General features: G+C 35.1%; 1 protein-coding gene across 1 annotated transcript; it reads right to left on the minus strand.

The window, feature by feature from the left end:
* Nucleotides 1-9,417: 9,417 nt before the first annotated feature.
* Nucleotides 9,418-16,140, minus strand: LOC114173344 (T-box transcription factor, putative (DUF863)). The gene is made up of 4 exons (XM_028057665.2): nucleotides 15,677-16,140; nucleotides 13,305-13,531; nucleotides 12,155-12,968; nucleotides 9,418-11,912 (listed from the first exon to the last, which is right to left on the minus strand). The coding sequence occupies exons 2-4, from the start codon at nucleotides 13,527-13,529 to the stop codon at nucleotides 9,781-9,783; spliced, it is 3,171 nt and encodes a 1,056-aa protein (XP_027913466.2). The 5' UTR covers nucleotides 13,530-13,531; nucleotides 15,677-16,140; the 3' UTR covers nucleotides 9,418-9,780.
* Between the last annotated feature and the right edge of the window lie 578 nt (nucleotides 16,141-16,718).

Consider the following 16,718-nt stretch of genomic DNA (forward strand, 5'->3'; position numbering starts at 1 on the left):
TACTTTAAATTATATGTGGTGGTATTATATTTTCTTGACCGCAATACTTCCGCCATAACCCATTATGGTTTCTGTAATTCGATATCAATAACACTGGAATTAAATGAGTCAAACTTATCAATCTTTGAGATTGAAATATAATCAATCATTCTTCCACATCACATTTTTGTCTAACACAACAAGACAACCATACACAAAGTCATACAATAGATCAAGCTAGTCAATTCAAATAACACATCATTCAAATGGGCCATATAACAGTTTCACTCTAATTATTCAAGTAACATAGTTAATTATAATCAACTAACTTTCCTTACCTATTAAGGAGCAACACAAAGGTCCTTCAACTCTAAGCACCCCTAATCACTGAAATAGGCAGAATTTGTACAAAGAAGATACAGATAAAAAAATCCGATCACACTCTACTAGTCCTAATTGGACAAAGATTCCTCAGAAGCCCTAAAAACCCACATGAAATAACAATCCACCTACGTGCATACTAAAACTTCAATTGACTTAAAAAAGAATAAGAAAGAACTTACTTTGTTCAACAATTTAATCATATCAAAATGTAGCAGTCGTTAACAAGAGTCCTACATTACTTTCTAATCTTCAAACAAATAGACAAAAAGTAAAAAAGCTAGTAGAAAAGATAGAAAAAAAGAAATTTATAATAACTTTTATACAAATCACCTCTCATTTAACTATTTATTTATACTACAAAAAGTTTAATAATAAAACAATCATGTACATCTTATAAAAGTTCTATCTCGTTTCTTACACTTAAAATGTGTAAGATTTTTACTTTATCTTTTATTTTTAAAAGATTAATTTAAAGTGAAATAAAAAGGGACTACAGACTAAATCAAGAAATGAATAAATAAATAACAAAGACTGGTATATAAATCAAGGATTTAACAAAAAATTAAAAAATAGTTGTAGAAACTGAAAATAAGTATTTAGAAAAGCATCTAAGTTATTTTGATTTGTAAGAACTAACAGTTAAAACTATTGCAAATACATAAATGATATTGAAAGATTAGTGTTGGTTTAGTGAATGATTTTGTTAAGGAAGAAGATTGAATTAGAGAAAGAAGGAAAAAAAGAAAAGGACAAAAAAAGTAACAGTAGAGCACTGAAATGGGATGTGAATTATGATAAGTTGGGGGATTGAATGAATGACAAGAAAAGTACCTTTGGCTATGTTGTGTTTGAAAAACAGTGATAGAGAGAGAGAAAGATCCTCAACAACAGAACCAAATTATGTTATTTTATGGTAAGAAAGTAAGTACCAATAACATCAACTGAACAGAGACATAGCCAATCAAAATTAAGTATTCTCTGATTTCTCTCTCTCTCTCTTTCTTTCTCTTTCTCTGTGCTACCATCTTTGTATGTCCCACACAACATTTAATAATATTATACTATTTCATTCTCTTCTGTGCAGTGTTTGTCTTATTTTAAGAATGTTATTATATGAAAACCTTATAATTGGACATGTTCTAATTTGATTTGTTTAACACTTAACTTCTTCATTATATAGATTTTTATAATAATATGTTAAAATAAAAAGTTAAACTAATTTTCCCATATCATTCTTTTAGGTCAACAGTTAAGATTTATATATATATATATATATATATATATATATATATATATATATATTTTCTTTCGTAAAATTATGGGTAAAAGTTGAGACAAGCATGTGATGTAAAACAAGATTCATTCTATAAATGATAGGAAATAATAAGAATCAAGTTAACAGAGTATAAATAAAACTTACTATCTAAACATCTATTTTTCAATAAAAAATATATTTTAAAAATTATATTTATCTTCCAGAAAATTATATTTCAAAATACATATTCACCAATTTTTTTTAATTTTAAATAAATATTAACCTCATTCACATTTTTTTAATAAAAAAATAATAATAATTTCCTTGTTTTATTTAAAAATAGCATGTTGACTAAAATTTAAATAAAATATTGTGAAAATTTTTAAATTATAAAAGTTAAGAACTTTCTTACAAATAATAAATTAAAAAAAATTATAAATAAAATAATGGAGATGGATATTACTTTATTAAAATATAAAGAAGATGGGTATCATTTTATTAAAAATATATATAAAAAAAAGTGAAACATCATATAAGTAAGTTTTATTTATTAAAAACAGAAATAATATAAATATTTATTTAAAATTCTAAAAATATGAATGTTATTTTATTAGAAACACATAAATAAGTGTTTATTTTATGTATATTACACAATGGTTTGAGAAATTTGTTCAGAATTAATTTTTTCTTATAAATTATTAAAAAGAATGATCTATTGGAAACACAAGCACACAAAACTATTGATATTAAAATGGTAATAAATGTGTATGTTTCTCTTTATTGTTCTTTTCAAAAAGAAAAGAATTCTTTTTATTTCAAAAGATGAAAACACAAAAGGAACAAAAAAAATTGTAGAACTTTGGAGCATAGACAATTTAAGATGCCAAAATCTCTTTGCCCTCCCTAATAAGTCATTGTCATCTCTCTTCTCTTTGGAACAGGTCTCTTTTCTAGAAATAATAAATAAATAAATAATAAAAACACCTTTAATTTTCATTCTTATTTTACAATAATTGTGTCATTTGTAATAAACAATACTAGTCCAACAAAACATAATAAAGTTGTGGTCAAGATACAACTTAAATCAATAATTGCATAAAAGAAATGATATTTCATTTCTTTTCTTCTTCTTTTTCTTATATATTTTTGTCTCTTGTCACTTTCATGTGTGTAGGACTATTCTTGTCTAACTTATTTTAATTTAAGATATTCTTCTGCTCCTTTACCAATCAAACCAAATGTTTAAAAAATACAAAAATAAATAAAAATGATAATAGACAAACACATTAAAATAACATATGCACTTGCTGTGAACAATTCTGTTTGGCATCTTGTCTTGATTACTCTTCTTTCTTTCTTGTCTTTACCATGTGAACCAATCTTATATGTAGCAGGTCAGAAAAAGGAATCAAAGAATACCACACAACCTTTGTTTTTTTTTTTTTTTCTATTTTTTGAGTTAAAGAGAGAAAAGTAAAAGAACAAAAGAAGAACATTTTTCAGTCATATAAATGACTTTTCCAAATTGTTAGGCAATAAATCTGCTAGACAATTATCTGCTGTTATATAATATGGCATATTTGTAATAATTGCATATATTTAGGATTCCTAATTTAGGTTGAAAAAAATCAGGAATTAGAATCAATTATCATTAATAGGGTGATATGTTATGTATTATTTAATGAGGTGAATAGAGGAGTAAAGGGCATCGAAAACAGAGAGCCCATTTCGTGACATGGTATCACGAGTCTCTTGACAGAACCGTGAGTGTTCCCATCTTGCTATCGATCCCGTTCGTGACTTGCTAATCACGAGTCTCTTGACAGAACCGTGAGTGTTCCCATCTTGCTATCGATCCCGTTTGTGACTTGCTAATCGGTTCCTGGGTATTTTCGATCACGTTCGTGAGCTTTGATCTTGTTCCTGTTCCTGCGCTTGCTTCTTGGTTCGTGGGTATTTTCGATCACGTTCTTGCTCCATTGTTTTCTCGGCACGCAACTCTTTTCTTTTTCTCTGTTTTCATGGCTACGGAGAATCTTTGTGTTCGCTTTAACGGCAAGAACTATGCTGCTTGGGAGTTTCAATTCCGAATGTTCGTGCGAGGGAAAGGCATGTGGGGTCATGTCGATGGGTCCTCCCCTAAACCCACGACCACGGCTGAGTTGGCTCCTTGGGAGACAAAGGATGCCCAGGTTATTTCTTGGCTTTTGGGGTCAATCGAACCTCTAATGGTTAATAACCTACGTTCATTTTCAACTGCCGCAGACATGTGGAATTATCTCAAACGCATTTTTAATCAAGATCATTCTGCCAAACGGTTTCAGTTGGAATTGGACATAGCCAATTATAGTCAGGCTAATTCCTCTATTCAGGAATATTATTCTGGTTTCCTCAACTTATGGGTTGAACACTCTGCTATACTACATGCTGCTGTTCCGGAAACTTCTTTGGCAGCGGTTCAAGAAGTTTACGAGGTCACTAAACGGGACCAATTTCTCATGAAGCTTCGCCCAGAATTTGAAGTTGTCTGTGCCGCTCTCTTAAATCGGAACCCCCTCCCTTCTTTGGAGGTATGTGTTGGTGAACTTCTTCGCGAAGAACAACGTCTTCTTACTCAGGCAGCTTTGTCCCGTGATTCTGTTGTTTCGGAAGCTATTACTGTTGCCTATACTGCCCAAGATAAAAGCAAAGGTCGTGATACACGACAAGTTAAATGTTATTCGTGCAAACAATTTGGTCATATTGCTCGCCATTGCACTCAAAAGTTTTGCAACTATTGTAAGCAACGTGGTCATATCATCACAGACTGTCCCACTCGCCCACCCCGGCGCCAGGTGCAAGCTTTTCATGCAGCTAGTTCCATGACTGAGACACCTTCTGTCCCAGTCCCTGAGGCTTTAACGCCAGAGAAGGTTCAACAAATGGTGCTTTCAGCATTATCTGCATTAGGCATCCAGGGTAAGTCTCACAATATATCTTCACCATGGTTTGTTGATTCTGGCGCCTCCAATCATATGGCTGGTACCTCTGAACATTTAACCAATGTTCGTACTTATAATGGTACTCAAAATATCCAGATTGCCGATGGTAATACTCTTTCCATCACTGCTATTGGTGATATTACACCTTCCTTTCGAAATGTATTTGTGTCTCCTGGACTTGTTTCTAATTTAATTTCGGTTGGACAATTGGTGGATGACAATTGCACTATTAATTTCTCTCGGGCTGGTTGTGTTGTGCAGGATCAGGTGTCGGGGAAGGTGATCGCGAAGGGGCCTAAAGTGGGCAGATTATTTCCACTCCAATTTACTTTACCTAGCCTTTTGTCTTTTCATTGTATTGGAGTCTCAAATAAGTATACCGAGTGGCACAAAAAGTTAGGTCACCCAAATCCAGTTGTTTTGTCTCATCTACTAAAAAATGGTTTCTTGAGCAATAAAAGTATCATTCCTGATTCATCTTTTCACTGTTCTGTATGCAAACTGGCTAAAAGCAAAACCCTCCCGTTTCGGTCTAATGCTCATCATGCTGACAAATGTTTCGACATTATTCACAGTGATGTTTGGGGAATATCGCCTATCTTATCACATGCCAAGTATAAGTATTTTGTGACATTTATTGACGATTATAGCCGCTTTACTTGGATATATTTTCTCCGTTCTAAAAATGAAGTTTTCTCCATGTTCAAGACATTCTTGGCCTACATTGAGAATCAATTTCACACTTGCATTAAGATTTTGCGCACTGATTCTGGTGGGGAATATATTTCTGCTGCGTTTCAAGAGTACTTACAACAAAAAGGCATTATTTCGCAACGTTCTTGTCCATATACACCACAACAAAATGGCGTCGCGGAGCGAAAGAATAGGCACTTGCTTGATGTCACACGAGCATTACTTCTTCAGGCGTCGGTTCCTTCTCATTTTTGGGTTGAGGCCTTGACCACTGCTGTCTACTTGATCAATCGCCTTCCCTCCCAAGTTCTTGGCCTCGATTCTCCTTTCTTTCGTCTTTATTCCACACAGCCAAGTTATGATGGTCTTCACCCTTTTGGTTGTGTATGCTTTGTTCACCTTCCACCTTCGGAACGGCACAAACTTGGGGCCCAATCTGTCAAATGCGCATTTATGGGTTATGGTACGACTCAGAAGGGTTTCGTGTGTTATGATGTTGCTGCCCGGCGTTTACGTATATCTCGGAATGTGGTTTTCTTTGATCATCAAGATTTTTTTCCATTTGTTTCTCCCGATGCTCCTGGTTTTGCTATTCTCCCGACCTTTCCTGCGGTTTCTCATGCTCCAGAACGGTTTAAACCAGGTTATGTTTATACTAGACGCAAGCCTGCCCCGCCCCTTCCTGACTCTGACCCGTCACCTGATCATACGCCAATAGCACCTCGTCGATCAAGTCGTATTCCTCGTCCACCAAATAGGTATGGTCACTCTCCTACTTCTCTTACTGCCACTTTATCTAGCATTCCTATTCCTACCTGCTATTCACAGGCTGTAACGGATGTGTGTTGGGTCAAAGCTATGCAAGAGGAGTTGCAGGCCCTTCAGGAGAATTACACTTGGGATCTTGTTCCGTGTCCCCCTAGTGTCAAACCCATTGGTTGTAAATGGGTATACTCTGTGAAACTTAATTCTGACGGTTCTCTTAATCGTTACAAGGCTCGTTTGGTTGCTTTGGGTAACAAACAAGAATATGGCGTGGATTACGATGAGACATTTGCACCTGTGGCTAAAATGACTACTATCCGCACGGTGCTCTCCATTGCTGCCTCCAAAGGCTGGTCTCTCCATCAAATGGATGTGAAAAATGCTTTTCTTCATGGTGACCTAACTGAAGATATTTATATGACCCCTCCCCAAGGTCTGTTTTCTTCTTCTACCGGTGTATGCAAGCTCAAACGATCTTTATATGGTTTGAGACAAGCACCGCGGGCATGGTTTGAAAAATTTCGGACTACTCTCCTTGGTTTTTCTTTTACTCAAAGTCAATATGATTCTTCTTTATTTATTCAAACCACTGCAACTGGTATTGTTCTTCTCCTTATTTATGTGGATGATATGGTCATTACTGGTTCCGATCATGAGTCAATACAACGCCTTAAACAACAACTTCAAGCTTCTTTTCATATGAAAGATCTTGGACATCTTCACTATTTTTTGGGTCTTGAGGTTCATTCTGGTCCAACAGGTCTATTTCTTCATCAACAAAAGTATACTGATGATTTGATCTCTTTGGCTGGTCTCCAAACTGCTGTTCCTGTGGATACTCCTCTTGAAGTTAATGTCAAATATCTACGTGACGAGGGTGACATTCTACCTAATCCATTGTTGTATCGTCAGTTAGTGGGAAGTCTTAATTATTTGACTATTACACGTCCTGACATCTCCTTTGCAGTTCAGCAGGTTAGCCAATTTATGCACAGTCCTCGCCATCTTCACCTCGCTGCTGTTCGCCGTATCATTCGTTACTTGAAAGGTACTTCTCATCGGGGATTGTTCTTCCCTACTGGGACGTCTCTTACTTTGGTGGGTTATAGTGATGCTGATTGGGCAGGTTGTCCAGATACTCGCAAATCTGTCACGGGTTGGTGCATGTTTCTTGGTTCTGCACTTGTTTCTTGGAAGAGCAAAAAGCAAGCCCGAGTCTCCAAGTCGTCCACTGAGTCTGAATATCGTGCTATGTCTCTAGCCTGCTCTGAAATTATTTGGCTTCGTGGTCTTTTAACCGAGCTTGGCTTCCCTCAAAACTCAGCTACACCTCTCTATGCTGATAATACTAGTGCCATTCAAATTGCAGCCAATCCCGTCTTCCATGAACGCACTAAACATATTGAAGTGGATTGTCATTCCATTCGTGAGGCTTTTGATACTCGTATTGTCTCTCTTCCCCACATTTCCTCGCAACTTCAGCTTGCCGATATATTTACCAAGGCTGTTCCTCGTCCTCGACACCAGTTTCTTATTAACAAATTGATGCTCCTTGACCACCCACATCAATTTGCGGGGGGATGTTAGGCAATAAATCTGCTAGACAATTATCTGCTGTTATATAATATGGCATATTTGTAATAATTGCATATATTTAGGATTCCTAATTTAGGTTGAAAAAAATCAGGAATTAGAATCAATTATCATTAATAGGGTGATATGTTATGTATTATTTAATGAGGTGAATAGAGGAGTAAAGGGCATCGAAAACAGAGAGCCCATTTCGTGACACAAATATGGTCAGGGATAGACAAACATGTTAGCATGCCTCTGTTTTGGTTTTTTCTGAGTCAACCATTCAAAAGCTTCACCTCAATTATCTTCTTTTATTGTTCATGTACCTTTCTGTACATAACAGAGATGAGATTATTTGCACAAGAGTATCTTTTCATAAAGAAATAGAGTGAACAGATAGAAAATTGGAATGAATATTAAGTTGTCTTGTTTAACAGTTTATATAAATTTAGAATGCAATTAAATATTTTAGTTAAGAAAAATAGGTTTGAGTTAGTATTTTTTATGTATCAAAATTTGTATGTTATTGTGTTTTTAATATGTGACAACTGCAAGTAATATTTACTAGTTTTGTCATATAATATTAATATGTATAATTTAAAAAAAAAAATCTAAAATTTAAGTTATTTATCTATCTTAAAATTATTAGTGTTGATAAAATTCTTTAAATATATTGATGTTTTAATATTTGAAACGTATTTCCTCCCTCATGTGGGAAGAGGAAAATTATAGAACCAATTATCATTTTAAGCTTTTAGCTTTATATTTTACTTACATGGAACACCACTCATTTTTTATCTTACCCATTGCATTCCTATCTTGTTGCAAGGGACATTAAAAACAAACTTTTCTCAAGAATTAAAATTAATTCAGTAGAGAAATTAATAAAAAAAGAATTCTCAATTTAACTTTCACATATAATAATTTTACCTAAAAAATAATATTATTTTCTTCTCCCAAAGTATCTGTAGAGATTTTTTTGTCTCTAGTTGTAAAGGGTAACTGAGACAATCTTGTTAATAGAGATTTAGTGCTTATTTTTTCTTGTATTTGCTTAGTTTTTGTTTTCTTATAACATGTTTTTAAACACTTTAAAACCTATTTGAGGGTAACAGAATCCCCTTAAAACATATAAACAAGTTAGAGAACAAATGAAACTTCCACTTATGACTTAATGATGGTCATCTTAAGCTCAAATGTAGATTTAATAGTAAAACAAATGTCTTTCTGCTACACAAAGAGCACTCTTTGTGCTAAATTTTAGTATTTTGGTACTTTTTAAACCAACCAACCTGCAACAAAATTAACAAATCATTCATGTATCACACTATGGGAGCATTCTTCTCAGATTAACACAGAGGGAGAGATACATTGCACTGCAACATACTCCAATAATTTATAATTTACTCGTGTGTTCCTCAAACTATGATATTTCTGAGATTCCAACATTTATGAGACAAGCTTCATCATTTTTTTCCTCCACCTACCATTGACCAGCTTCAAATGGACCATAATAGAACTAGAAGAGAAAACCTTGCACATGCTTTTGAAAAAAAGAAAGGTAGAATAATAAGGATTTTAAAATAATGGGAAAAATTTATACCTACGGTTCCTTGACATACAAACATTTCATTAAAGATTACACAACAAAATACATTTTATTGAATCTATCATTACACAACAAGATGAGCTGTGTTTTGGGACCACATTATGACCATACATATTCATAGCAAAGGAACAAATCTAATACCCTGTGATGTCAGCTAATAAACTCATCAAGAAATGTAAGCTAATATAAATCCTATTATATTAAAATGAAGGATCAACTCATGCAGAGTGAGACTGTAATCATAAAATCATTGATAAAAATCCTAGGATGTGAGAGAGCAGTGAAGTGAAGGAACACTGTATATATCTCAACAGTTCTATAAAGAAAAAATGAGAAGAAATCATGCAACATTATTTAAGAATAATACAAGTTGTTACCACCCCAAAGACTGAGAATCAAGCATATACCCAAATACGGGTTGAAGAAATTTACAAGAGAAATCCTCATGCCTGAGAAACATCATGTGTTCCATTAATATAAAAACCGGCACTGCTTACCTCTATAAACTGTCATCTAAAAGTTAAGCCTCTTAGTAGTGATTAGGTTAACTGGATCAATGGAGGGTTACCGGCCGGGCACCTCTGTCGGCGGGGCCTCCTTGTTGTCTTGCCCCAACCTGTTAAGTTTCTATCCTCCAATCCAATTTCAATGTTATTAAGCTGCTGAATCAGTGGGGTGCTAGTCTCATTTGTTGCCACCGGTGTAGGGGGAGAGGGGGCAACCTGTGTCCGCCGCCTCCCCCGGCCACCACCATTCCTTGATGAGCTTCTCCTAGTTAATCCGGAATTCCATGAATAACCTGTTCCCCTCATGATCCCACCAAATGTCTGAAGATCTTCTGTTACTTCATGCCTTGATAAAGATGCAAGGCCTGGAAGAATGTCCCTTTGGAAGTCCCTTCGCTGCCGCCCTCTCCTTGCTGGCCCCTTTCGTGTCCGAGTTGGTAACAAAGTAGTTGTTTCTTCCACTTTGAAGTTTTCAGGAACAAGAGGCTTGGGCATGTAGTCTTCTTCCTTGGTGTATGGCAAGTTCAATGTCATTGCCTCAAAGTAATCCAATCCTCCAGATGAACGCTGCTCGTTGTCCTCAGCATCTTTTTCCCTTGAAACATCACAATTTCCCTCTATATTATCTTTGCATGAGGAAACTATGTCCGCAAACCAATTTAGCATGTCCACCTTTGGACCTTCTGATAAACTTTCACTGGTCACACCATCCACTTCATCAAAGGAAAGAGTTGACAGGACAACAATTGCCTCTGCTGCATTTGTAATAAGTTCATTATCCTTTGACTGTTCAACTGAATGTTTTAGGACTTGCGATGACTGTAGAGAAGTTTCAAGTGGTTTTTCTGCGGAAAGAACATCCTCCTCTGTCTCAAGAACAACAGGGGCTTCCAAATCTATATCTGCCTTTATTTTTACATTGTCACTTGGTATGGTTGTGAAAGATCCTTCATCCTCACTCATACTCAAGTTCAGGTCAATTTGATTTCTAGAGTCTGCTTTTGTAGGAGATCTTGTCTTGCTAGCAGCAGTTTCAGTGAATGCTTCTTTGTCCAACTCAACAGCAGCAGCATCACAAGGCAAGTTGATATCAAATATCTGTTTTTTCTTATTTTCCACTGCTTTTACTTCAGATGGATTATGATTTGATACAGACTGTGAAGTGATTGAGGACAACTCCTTGGCAGAAATACGAGGCATCTCAAATATGGGAACACCAAGAATTTTCTTATCCCTAGAGCTTTCATACACCTCTGTCATCCTCACCTCAATGTCATCTTTTTTGGACAATGAGGCAGCATGGAATAAACCTGACTCTCCTGCAGAGTTTTGTACTCCATTCTTACATGTTGTCTTTCCTCTAAGCCAGGGTAACGCAACATGACACTCCTCATTCTTCTGTTCTCCATCCATCATCCCAACAATGCTTGACTGGGGAACAAAGTTGTTGGATGAACCATTCGGAAGCAGAACATTCAAGTCAATATCTTTTCCAGACTTCATGTTATTACAATTTGAATCTGAACCCTTACAGGATTTGGATGGAACATTGTTGATAAAGTGATCGGGGATTATCTTAAAGTCATTTTTATGATTGAGATAGTCGTAGCTAATAGAAGAGATGTTCATTGATGGTTCCTTTGAGCCAGATGAAGACCCAGGGAAAAATCCATTCTGTAGAGGCGCATCACAACGAGAACCTGTGTTAGGCTTGGAATTCATATTTAGAGGCCAGCATTCTTCCAAAATCCCATTGCTTTGTGACTGGGAAATTCTAGTCAAAGCACCAGATGCATGACATGGAGGTGTCTGAATTGACATCAACCTCTGGCTTAGGCTGCTATTGGCCATTTCCCAAGAAGAAGCTGAATGAGACCAAGACTTGGATAAATCAGAGGAAGGAGCAGCTCCAAAAAGACCAGGTCTAAGTAATGGTATCACAGACTCAGGATGCTTGTTGATGGAGAATTCATGATTTCTTTCACTGATATGCAAATCACTAACTGTCTTTTCCCTCCAGATGTCGGCCTTGTTTCGACCATTAATATAATCAGATGCAGGTTCATGAAATTTGCTAAATGCATCTTGTATTGTTTGGGAAGATAAAGGTGATTTCTCCAGTCTGAGGACGTGTGGACCAGATTGTGTGCTGTTATTAGCTTTCCCTGTCAATATTAGCAACATGATTGTCATGGAACAATTATAATCAGAAGTAAATATCAATGGTGATTGTTGCCAGATAAGAAAGACAAATGTACTCCAAACATATAGAAACACAAAGGAAACAGATTTAAATTTTACTTAGAGAAAAAAAATTTAACTTTCCTACTACTAAAAAATAGTTCATAAACAAGAAACCAGAAGAAAGGCAACAAAGTGCATAATGTACAGTAATTCATTCTCTAACCTGCCCCAGGTACTGATTGATACCACCCTTTTCCACCCCTATTGTTCTCCAAATAACCATTATTTTGAGCCCAACTGTCAGTTCCATGACTTGAGTTGAGCAATTGTTCCCTAGATAAACCAAAAAACTCTGACTTTGGTTTGGGAGCGGCAGAGAGATCAGAACATTCAGCTTCCCCTTGACAGGGATTACGGTCCAGAACTAGAACATATGGAGAATTGTACGTTTCTTCCACTTGAAGAGGTTCGTTTAAGTCAGCCAAACCATTTCTTCTCTTTAAAGATTGCTCAGATCTTGAAGTGTCTTGATTGCCGGTCTTCTCACCATTGCCACAAAAATGTTCCCCATCACCCTCCTTCCCATTTTTACAGTTTCGATCAGGAAGAAAGAAAGATGGATCACTCGTCTTTTCATCACTGAGCTTTTCGCTTTCCTCGGTATCAATGTACTCATCAGCAGGGAGGTGAAGGTCAAACATTTTTCTCCTCACCTTCGAGGGTCTGGACTCAAGCACCTCAACATCTTTTGAACTACATCCATTTGGGGATGGAAACGGACTTGTTTGTTTGCCAATCCCTTTCATCGAATCCAAAGGAGAATGAATGCCCTCAACTCCTGACACAGATGTTTTAGCACAACTAGAATTTCCCAAAGGAATATGCCATTTTTGTCCGACATCATTTGTTAATTGAGATGCCATTTGACCTGTGGAACACGATGCCTCAATCGGTATCTGGTTTCTGTCTAGTTCTTTCTTTTTAACCTCACTCATCAAATCCCTTTGTATTCTGTACAAACGGTGAAGTTCATATACCTGCTTGGAAGTACATTGTTTAAATATATCAAAAGGTTCAATAATCATGGCATACAAAAGAAATTATACTTAAAAAAACATCACTTGAACCATGATACAGGAAATCTAAAACTGAGTGAACTTAATCTTGCAACATAATAAGTTACTGAGTTATCAGCTCCTGCTGCAACTACTGAAAAATAACACAGTTTAAGACAGAGATCTCTAAGATGCATTAAAAAAAATGCAACAAAAATTGAACTAACAAGACTCGATCCAAAACACACTGAATCCACACCATACAAATTCTTCATGCGGCAATCACGAAGACAAAGTTCAAAACTAGAAGTTTCCTACCTGATTTTTAAATATGGCCTCATGCTCGAGCATCATCCGCTTCACAGCATCCCTATCATATCCAGAACATGCATCTGTTGCAGAACTTGGCAAATAACTATTATAGTACTGCCCATTTGAGAGCGATTTATCCCCATAGAATAGGGGCCAGCCACAACTGCTGGATTCCTCATTAAGATCTCTCATTGAGTAATATCCTGGAAGATTCTGAACTTTGGTTCCCATTCCTGATGATTGATCAGTAACATGCAAATAAGTATTTGAGAACAAATTAACATTTCAGATGCTGCAGTGTATATCAACTACCACAAACCCCATCAATAAAAAACAGTCAAACAACTGAATAACACAAATCCAGACTCAATGGCGTAACATGGAATGATAGCACAGAATCTCACAAATAGATTATCCAGAAACTTTCTCTTTTTAACAAAAATTGAATAGCACTTGAATGGTTTAGTAAACTTCTCAACACACAAAGATGAACATGGTAAGAATTGGATAGATTGAATTTTGTGCACTTCAGTTCAGTTTATCCAAAAAATAAGGGTGTCAAAACAAAGAATTGGATTCTTCAAACCCCGCCTATAAAACCCCATTCACTCCCTCACATCACATGTACATATTCCTATGACATGCATCTTAAATCTTGACCAGTTGCAATTATGACCTATTTCTTTCTATTTCGAGTAATGTAAAGTTTTTAGTCAGTAAAGCTAAAAGCCTTTAAATGCATGATGATACTTGAGCTAATTTTTGTGAAATACACTATGAATCAGAGCTACTACTTTTAACATCATGCATCAACTTTTATGGTACAAGAAAATGTGTATGTACTTCATCCAATATAGAAATGAATGACATGCATTTAAGAATTTCCATGTTAGCCATATAGAATATGTAATATATTAAAAATTATTGTAGGATATAACAATTACTAGTTCACATTACCATAACCAGTTCAGATTCACAAAATTACAAATTCTTTGGTTGCAGATCGAACTGAGACACCCTTGAATAGAGGATTTTACGCCACTAAATACGTAAATGAATTACCGTTTCACTAGTGCTGGCTTTGACACATAAAAGGATTTACAATAGGGATCATTATTATTGTTAAGACAAATCGACAACAATCATTGACCAGCAAACCACCCACCATTTGTTAAAGATGCAACAATAAATTTGAAGTGAATTTAAGAAAGGAACATAACACAAATTATCAATACTAAGGGATGTAGATAGGAATGCAACTCCCTTGAAAAGAAGGTGTTCAACCGCCAAATGCGTAAATGCATTACCGTTACTTCAAAAGATTTACAGTAGGGATCATTATTATTGTAACGACAAACCGACAACAGCAAACCTCCCACAATTCGCTAAAGATGCGATAATAAATTTGAAGTCAATCTAAACCACCGATCCAAACAATATAAAATGGCCTCTTTTACCCCAATCTGGAAACACTTCATTATATTGAATACCCTTTAGATTTTCTTGGTGTATTTGAATATTTTGTTGTTGAGAACTTTGCCCAAGAATGCCATAGGTCAATTAGTACAGTTGAACACAACCATCACCCTGCCAGTAATAATCACTCTATGGGAGTAATAACCAAATCCACAAAACCACATTTGGTAGGAATGTAGAAAAGATTTACAAATTCATTGATTATCCTAACAAAGCAAACAAAAGCTGAAATATATGCATAAAGGTAGCAGCACAAGCACAAGTGAATAAACCTAAATCTTGGCAAAGTAGACAACCTTCTATAACACAGTTTTATCAATGCTTTCACATGCATGAAACACATTCAAATTTCACCAATTCATCTCAGGTCTGTGAAATTTCCAAAATCTTTGTAAATAGTAGATGAAAAATCTCCAGAGCAATTACAAACAAGGCACATCATAAAGTCACCCAAAATTTTAGTGAACACTGGTCCCTCACTTCAATTCAAACTTCAGAGGCAGAAAGATTGAAGGACCAAGCACAGGACAAATGAATGACAAAATTCAAGTAAGCAGATCCACTACAGCAATTATCTAAACCAACACAGCTGTGGATGCTTTCAACCTGAAGAAGCATTTGAAAGCCTAAAATTAAGTATCGGAACTTTCCATCACCAAAATTCAAAGCCTAATTAAAAATGAAAACATGTGCGCACCGGAGTCAATTGGAGTAACAATCTCTCCAACAACATAATCCAAGGAATTCTCCACTTTCATCACAGAAAATAAAGGACGGGAAATAAACAAACAAAACCAGCATTCACAAAGTAAAAAAAAAAAACAAAAAATTGTATATATATACCCATACATAAATACATAAATTAATAAAAAAAAAATCAGTGAGAGTAAAAGAAAATTTACCTCAGACCCACATCCTCTAAACACCTTCTTTCAAGAATCCCATGGAGATTCCACCATTCAAGGCACCAACACAATCAGAGAGAGAGAGAGATAGAGAGAGAAAAAAATTCAGAGCCTTCTTAGTCTCCCACTATTTGAAGCCCAAAAAGGTAACTAGAACTCAAACCAATAACAATTATAAGAGAAAATAACAAAGAGGGTGTTGTTGCAACACCATTGAAGGAGCTTAGATCGTCATCAGGTTGAAGAAAAGGAAGAGATTTCGATCTGCTGGGCCAGCCACTCTTCCTTCTCTCTCTTTCTCTCTCAAAGAACACTCACACAATTAGGAGAAGAAAGAATGGACCTTTTTTTCTTAGAGAGAGAAACATTTTTAAAGAGAGAGATCCCAGATAAGAAATCTTCACACAAACAAACGACCTTCTAAGAACAGTGACATGAAATTTGTCAACATCCGGTCTCTTTTTATTCTCTGCTTTTTCATCACTCCTCTCTCTCTCTTTCTCTCTCTTAACCTTCCTTTACCATTTAGATTTATATAAAAATAAAAATTAATTTTTGGCTGATTTTTTCAGAATATATTTTTATTTATCACAAACAAATGGGCATTTCTAGATTCTCTCCGTCTTCCTTGTTTTTTCCTAACCATATCAATGATCAAATAACATATCATATGCTGTCTATTATTATCATTAAAAGATAACAGAAAAATTTTCAGAATTAGTATCATACTATCATACTTAATATTTAACATTTAGACATACATAAGTACATATGGAGTTTTTCTAAAAAGTTATACAATTTAATATCTTTCTATTAAAACGTATTTTTTAAAAATGATAGTTGTATTTAAATCTTTTAACATAGATTACATATACAAAATAATTCTATATTAATCTAAAATGATTAAATGACTATAACCCTAAATTAACATAATATATTTTTTTCTAAACAAACAAAATATCAATAATTTAATAACTCATTATTTAATCTTAACAAAGTTTAATATAAACTATCATAAAAAAAATATATAAAATTACCG

The sequence above is a fragment of the Vigna unguiculata genome, chromosome 2 (assembly GCF_037176805.1).
Source record: "Vigna unguiculata cultivar grain cowpea cultivar isolate G323 ecotype 2 chromosome 2, ASM3717680v1, whole genome shotgun sequence".
Lineage (NCBI taxonomy): Eukaryota > Viridiplantae > Streptophyta > Magnoliopsida > Fabales > Fabaceae > Vigna > Vigna unguiculata.